At 35.3% G+C, this 7857-nt stretch overlaps 1 protein-coding gene across 1 annotated transcript in view; it reads left to right on the top strand.

Moving 5' to 3' along the window:
• The window catches only part of LOC111144527 (vascular endothelial growth factor C), a 101828-nt gene that overhangs the window by 59241 nt on the left and 34730 nt on the right, over positions 1-7857 (top strand). The window contains exon 2 of the mRNA XM_022498847.1: positions 6595-6808. Within this exon, the coding sequence (XP_022354555.1) occupies positions 6595-6808 (214 nt within the window). The remainder of the gene's footprint in view (positions 1-6594; positions 6809-7857) is intronic.

The raw sequence follows: 7857 nt of genomic DNA, 5'->3' as shown, positions 1-7857 counted from the left end.
AAAAAAAAAAAAAAAAAAAAAAAAAAAAAAGAAAGAAAGAAAAGAAACTCTCAACAAAATGGGTTTAGAGGGAACATATCTCAACATAACAAAGGCTATGTAAAACCCACAGCTAACATACTCAGTGGTGAAAAACTGAGAGCTCTTCTCTAAGATCAAGGACAAGGATGTCCACTCTCAACACTTGTATTCTACTTAGTAATAGAAGTCCTAGCCAGTGCAATCAGACAAGAGAAAGAAACAAGGGTATCTAAATTGGTAAGGAAGAAATATCACAATTTGCAGATCACATATTATACATAGAACCCCCCCAAAGTAAACTCTAAAGACTCCACAAAAAAAAAACTACTAGAACTGATGACAAAATTCAGTAAAACCACAGGATATAAAATTAATATACAGAACTCTGATGCATTTCTGTACACTAATAACAAAATAGCAGAAAGAGAAATTAAGAAAATAATCCCATTTACAATTACACCAAAAAGAAATAAAATACCTAGGAATAAACTTAACTAAGGAGAAGACCTGTATTCCATAAACTATGACACTGATGAAAGAAAGTGAAGATGACACAAACAAATAGAAAGACACTCCATGCTCATGGGGTAGAAGTATTAATATTATTAAAATATCTATACTACCTAGCAATCTACAGATTCGGTTCAATCCCTATCAAAATACTGATAGCATTTTTCACAGAACTACAACAAATAATCCTAAAATTTATATGGAACCACAAAAGACCTAAAATAGCTTAAGCTATTTTATGTTCTTGAGAAACAAGAACAAACCTGGAGGTACCATAATCCCAGGTTTCAAGATGTACTACAAAGCAGTAGTGACCAAAACAGTACGGTGCTGGCACAAAAGGAGATAACAGATCAATGGAACAGAATAGAGTCCAGAAATAAACCCACACCTATATGGTCAATTAACCCATTACAAAAGAGGCAAAAATATACAATGGTGAAAAAAAATCTCTTCAACAAATGGTGTTGGGAAAACTGAACAGCTACATGCAAAGAATGAAGCTGGACCACTTTCTTACACCAGACACAAATATAGACTCAAAATGGATTAGAGACTTAGGTGTAAAACGTAAAATCATAAAACTGTAAAAAGCAAAGATAAGCAGTAATCTCTTAGATGTCAGCCATAGCAACATATTTATGGATGTGTCTCCTCAAGCAAGAGAAACAAAAGCAAAAGTAAACTGTTGGGACTACAACAAAATAAAAAGCTATGGCACAGCAAAGAAAGTCATCAACAAAATGAAAATGCAACATACTGAGTGGGAGAAGATACTTGCCAATGATATATTTGATAAGGAATTAATATTCAATTATATAAGCAACTTCTACAACACCAGAAAAGAGCAGACAATCCAATTAATAAATAGGCAGAGGATCTGAAGAGACATTTTTCTAAAGACGTACAAATGGCCATCAGACACATGAAAAGATATTCAACATCACTAATCATCAAATGATGATCAAATGTAAAGTAAAACCACAATGAGATACCACCCCATACCAGTCAGAACAGCTAGTATCAAAAAGACAAATAGCAAGTGTTGGTGAGGTTCGGAGAAAAGGAACCCTCGTGCACTGTTGGTGGGAGTGTAGACTGGTGCAGCCACTGTGGAAAACAGTATGGAGATTCCTCAAATCATTAAAAATGGAAATACTGTATGGTCCAGTAATTTTACTATTTTACCCAAAGAAAATGAAAACACTAGTTTGAGAAGATATGTGCACCCCTATGTTTATTGTAGCATTATTTATAATAGCCAAGATATAGAAGTTACCCAGGTGTTGCGTGCGCGCGCACGTGCACACACACACACACACACACACATCCATATAACTACACACAATGAAATATTCCCGAACCATAAAAGAGTGAGATCTTGTCATTTGCAACAACATGGATAGACCTAGAGGGCATTATGCTGAACACCACAAGTCAGAGAAAGGTAAATACCATACAGTTTCACTTACACGGAACTGTGGAATCTAAAAAAAAACAAAACAGAACAAAGAGACTCTTAAATACAAGAACAAGCTGGTAGTTCCCAGGGGTGAGGTGCACACGCAGATGGTTGAAATAGAAACAGGGATTAAGAGGTACAGACTTCCAGTTTTGAAATAAATAAGTCATGGAGATAGAAACCTTAGCATGGGGCATGTAGACAGTAATACTAGAATAAAGTTGTACAGTGACAGGTGGTGACTACATTTACCGTGGTGACCGCTGAGAAGCATATAGAATTTTTGAATCGGTATGTTGTACACCTAAAACTAATTTAACATTGGGAGTTAAGTATATCATACTAAGAAAAAAGAGCAAGCTTTGAGAAGGAACCTTTCACACAGATACACCTCTACTTGAAAGATTTGAGGGTGTTCCTGGTTCAGAACTCCTTCTAGGTTTACTGGGACCCCTTCTAATTCCTCAAAAGTAGAATGTGAACGTGAATGTGCCATGGTAAACTGGCACTGTTTTATCTTTAAGATTGGGGTCTTCTCCAGAGTCACACATTGGCCATATCACTTAGCTGACAATGCTGAATTCCCAGGTTGCTGCTCATTTAGAACAAAAATGCAGAGGACACATGGAAAGAAATAGGATGCCATAACTGGTACAATACTGAGAGTTACAGTTCAAAATTGAGTAAAAATTTCAGTTTACCTAAAAAATCTGTACTGTGCATTTGCCGTCTATAGATGTTATAATGACAAGTTATTCACCTTTACCTATAAGATGTATAACATACTTCTGTATCAAATGTCTATTTGGATCATCAGAAAAATTCTATGAGAAAGATATTATGATTTCCATTTTATAGAGGGAGACTTGAAAAAATGAAATCTAATTTTCCTCAGTTAAAAAGGTCTTTTGCCAAGGTGGAAATCTGGTCTTTTGATATTAAGGTTTCTTTTTCTTCCACAGATATAATAATTAAAGTCTAATGGGAATAAATAAATTAATTACCCAGTATCAAGCTATTCTAATACCATTTTGTCTATGACAGCTTCTGCTTTTGCCAGTGGTTGCTATAAATTAATATGTCAAAGGCATGCTCTATAGAAACATAAGAAGAAAAAAGCAAATGAAGGCCGAAATAAGAGCCAACGCATTTAGAGACAATTATTTTCAAATTGTCATTCTGTTGTTCAAAATTATATATGTGCATTATTTAAAATTTGAAGTACAGGGGTGCCTGGGTGGCTCAGTGGACTAAGTGTCTGCCTTTGGCTCAGGTCATGATCTTAGGGTCCTGGGATTGAGCCTGAGTTGGGCTCCCTGCTCAGCGGGGAGTCTGCTTCTCCCTCTCCCTCTGTTCCTTCCCCTACTGATACCTTCTGTGTCTTTCAAATAAATAAAACCTTTAAAAAAAAGTAAAATTTAAAGTATAAAAATTTATAAAGAAGGACATAATAATTACCTTAATTCTGCAATTTGGAGAATATATATATATATATGTAGCTGCATATGTTTTATTCTTGTCTATATATGCAAATGTATGCATACAATCTATATGTGAATTTGGTTTTATAAAAATATTTACTACATATATAAACATCCTGTGTACTGTGTCTAAATTGTATACTTCTTCATAGAGTACTTATGAACCTCTTTACATATCTCAGTTATTGTATTATTACATTTATGTTTGTACTCTATACTATTTAATCAGTTTTTTTTTATTGTCTGTACAGATTGTTTTTAAGTTCATATATGATAGACAGCCGCATAACAAGTTTGTACTTATATCTGGCATAATGATAGTCTCACTTCTGTTGGATGGAAAATTTAATTCCAAAGTGAATTTGCTGAATAAAACGGAGCTTGTTTTTAACTCAACTCCCTCCAATTTGAAATAACACATTTGCCTTAAATTGCTTTACAAATTTATATTCCCACCAGGATTGAAAGAAATTAGGGCTTCCTTCACTTTTACCATCACCAAATACATACTAACATATTTATTCTCAGTGAATCTTCAGTTTAAGATCTTTGCCCATTTTTCTATTGAAGCACCTGTTTATTTTTTGTCATTATCATGTTCATGAGATATTTTAAGAATTTAGTCCATTTCCATCTGTCATGTATATTGCAAATAGTTTCCCTACTTTATTGTATTTTGGTTTCCAGTATTTTCTACCATATAGATAATTTACATAAAAAGCCTTTTTTTCAGCCTAAGAATATAAATAAAACCTTATTTTCTATTCCTATGTTGTAGGTTGGCTTTGGCACTTTTTTTTTCACTTTTTTATATTGTGTTTTTTCTCTTGTGAATTGTATGCTTATATTTTTCTATTTATCTAACAAGTAATGGCATTTTCTGTCCTAGATACAATTAATGTTACTTTCCCTTTCTAAGTTTCGAAGTACAAAATGTGAAGCACAATTTTGATTTGTCCTAAAATTTTGAATAATATTTCACTGAAAGTCCCACTTCCCCACTGTCTCTTTGTGCTGTATGGCTTGTCATGTTCCTCTCCTCTCTCATGTAACACTGGTGGGTGTGGTCCTGAAGCTCTTCCTGGCGGAGCGAACACTCATGCATGTTCCTGTGAGTTTCGTGTGATCAGCTGAGGTCACGACTTGACTTTAATTCCAGCCAAATTATGGGAAAAAGATTCCCAGGGACCCACCAGTCACACAGTCCCATGGTGTTCCTGCTGTTCGAGGGCTATTCAAGCTAGCAGAGACAGACGGAAACCCCATCCGTGATGTTGCGTTTTAGGTAGCAATGACCAAAAATTGACCCATGTACTTTTGCAGCCTTTCTCTTCACTTGCAATCCTTTTAAGATTCCAAGACGTTTTTGATTCTTGAATGTTGTGTCATAGATGAGATTTTCCTGAGACAAATATTTCATAAACAACTGGACAACTGTGTGAGATGTTGTCACTTTCATTTACTGCAATTTCTCCATCCCCACCCTCCATCTATTCAAGGGAATTATATTTATGTAGCCAGATGGCATATCAGGAATTCCAGAAGGTAATGGATTAATATCCCTATTTTCAGAACACAGACCTAAAGAGATTAAATATATACTCCACTGACACAATAAATAAAGGAAGGGGAAATCCTAAAATTAATAAGGAAATCCTAAAATTAACACTTTTATTATCCAATTTTATTGCCCAACTCTAACTTGTTAGAATATAGACTATTCTTTTAAATTTATTTGATAGACAGAGATCACATTTAGGCAGAGAGGCAGGCAGAGAGAGAGAGAGGAGGAAGCAGGCTCCCTGCTGAGCAGAGAGCCCCATGCGGGGCTCCATCCCAAGACCCTGGGATCGTGATCTGAGCCAAAGGCAAAGCTTAACCCACTGAGCCACCCAGGCACCCCAGAATGTAGACTATTGATCTCCATCCAAGAACCCCAGTGGGGGTGGTCACTTCTCTAGCTGATTCCTGCACACGCTAAACTGTAAGAACCAGTGTCTGAAGCATTTCCTCCCACATTTAGACTTAAGAGCTGGGATAAGCATGGCAGTATAAAATAAACATTTCATGTTGTATTTCACTTTGTAGATGAAGTTAAACAATGTCCCATTTTCCCTTAATTTCAAAGAATAGTTTAGAAAACTGAGGGGTTTTTTTTTTTTGTATCTATGGTAACTACCTGAATATAACTTGGGATGGTCTACTTAATTGGACACAGTAATGTGGACAGTTATTTATGAGCAGAATTAATGTTCTCCAAACTGTTTCATGTCTTTTTCACAGCAAAATTAATCTTGACAATCTGGTTTTTTGGAAACACTTGGAGGTTCTCCCAGAATATAAACCTGGGATGCTGTTGCTGAAATCCCATCCTTCGTGGAATTATTCATTCTAAAACCACTTCTGTAAAACAGAGTTTCCTAATGTCAAGCATCCTGCTCCATTATATTTTACTGATGCTGATAACTAAAAGCGAAGCAAAGCGTTAGAGCGGACTTCAGTTTATATGTATTGGAGGATAATACAGGCTTGAATACATTCTCAGACTTAAAAATTTGCCAGTTATGTAGAACTATAAATCCAACAAGCTACTTTGGAAATTATTTTTAAAATTATGTCTCAAAACCATAAGAGACTCTTAATCTCACAAAACAAACTGAGGGTTGCTGGGGGTAAGGGGATAGGGAGAGGGTGGCTGGGTGATGGACATTGGGGAAGGTATGTGCTATGGTGAGTGCTATGAAGTGTGTAAGCCTGATGATTCACAGACCTGTACCCCTGGGACAAATAATACATTATATGTTAATAAAAATAATTTTAAAAATAGAAAAAAATAAAATTACGTCTCACAAAATTCTTATCTTAAAAACCAAATATATACTTTACAAATTTGGTTGTGCATACTTAACTTCATTTTTAATCATGGTATTGATTCAAATTAAAATATGAATATAATTTTACCAAGTAAATGAAGTAATTCAAGGATAAATAACTTTTTTTAAATTAATAACATTTTTAATAAGGATCTGGCATATATAACATTAAACCTAGAGGGTTTTTTAGTGCATTTGTTTTCAAATCTCTTAATCTGATAACTTATCATGCGTGTTTCTTTGATAGGCGTATGCAGGCAAAGATTTGGAGGAACAGTTGCGGTCAGTGTCTAGTGTGGACGAGCTCATGACCGTACTCTACCCAGAATATTGGAAAATGTACAAGTGTCAATTAAAGAAGGGCGGCTGGCAGCGTTACAAAGAACAGCCCAACATCAATGCGAGAACAGAAGAGACTGTAAAATTTGCTGCAGCACATTATAATGCAGAGATCTTGAAAAGTAAGTATGGGAAAGAAAATATATGATAAGCTTTATATATCAGCCCAGTGAAATCTGCCAGCCTGTTGTTTTGTTTTGGTTCTTAAATTTCAGCATTTGTACCACTAAATGCCTTAGGGCTGAAAGGAAAAAAAAACAGGAATGAAGATTTTCAAAATACAGCATTTTATAATTTCACTCTGAGTGGTAAAGAATTCTCGAAATATAAAAATAGAAAGGTACACACCTACCAACACATTTTTTTTATTAAGGTGATATTCCATTGCAAAATTTTAAAAACTTGAAGAAGTATTTTCCACAATGTGTCAGTTTCCCCATTTAAATATTCTGTATCTTACAAAATAATTGTACATACATTTTCTGATTCGGATTCAGAAGTGCTTAATTTCTAAATCACCCCCCAAATCATCTTTTCCAAGACTTCTTATTGCCTTGTTTCACAGGTAACTGGCTTGGGAGCTAGACTTTTGGAAAGCTACTGAAAAATCTAGCAGGGAGCATTATAAGAAATTTTGCTGCATAGAAGGGCAATAGCATAAATTGGTGGGCCACTTTTAAAAAAACTAACTCCTTCAGTTGGGAGAGCGTCATCGCTATCACGGTTTGCGATTGCAAATCATTTTGAAAAGACATGCAAGCGAAATGGCTTCAAGGTTGAATAGCCCATAGTTTATATCCTTTCTTCTAAAAATTTTACTTGAGGGAGAAGATGGGGAAAAGAAGCCAGAATATTTGAGAAGTCCGTCATCTCTAATGCAATATTTAAAGAGTCCACAGTATTAGAACTAAGCCTGTAGGTCACTGGAAACAGAATTCCAAGAGCGAGCATCTGACTTTCCTGAAGACACTTAGTTCAGGATACATATCCCAGTTGGTGGAAAACACCCTTGCATTTCAAGTGATGGTACCCAAAGCTGCCAGATAGCCTGCCTGAAAACGATCTTTGAATTCAGTCCAAACCCGGAGCAATTTCCTCATTTACATCTCAGTTTAGAAAGAAAAATTCAATCATGTTGTTTATCTTTGCCTTGAAACCGCAAAAATAGTAC

This window comes from Enhydra lutris, unplaced genomic scaffold (assembly GCF_002288905.1).
Source record: "Enhydra lutris kenyoni isolate GAN:26980312 unplaced genomic scaffold, ASM228890v2 scaffoldscaffold11, whole genome shotgun sequence".
Lineage (NCBI taxonomy): Eukaryota > Metazoa > Chordata > Mammalia > Carnivora > Mustelidae > Enhydra > Enhydra lutris.
The sequence above is the reverse complement of the archived record's forward strand: the minus strand, read 5'-3'. Positions and strand labels throughout refer to the sequence as shown.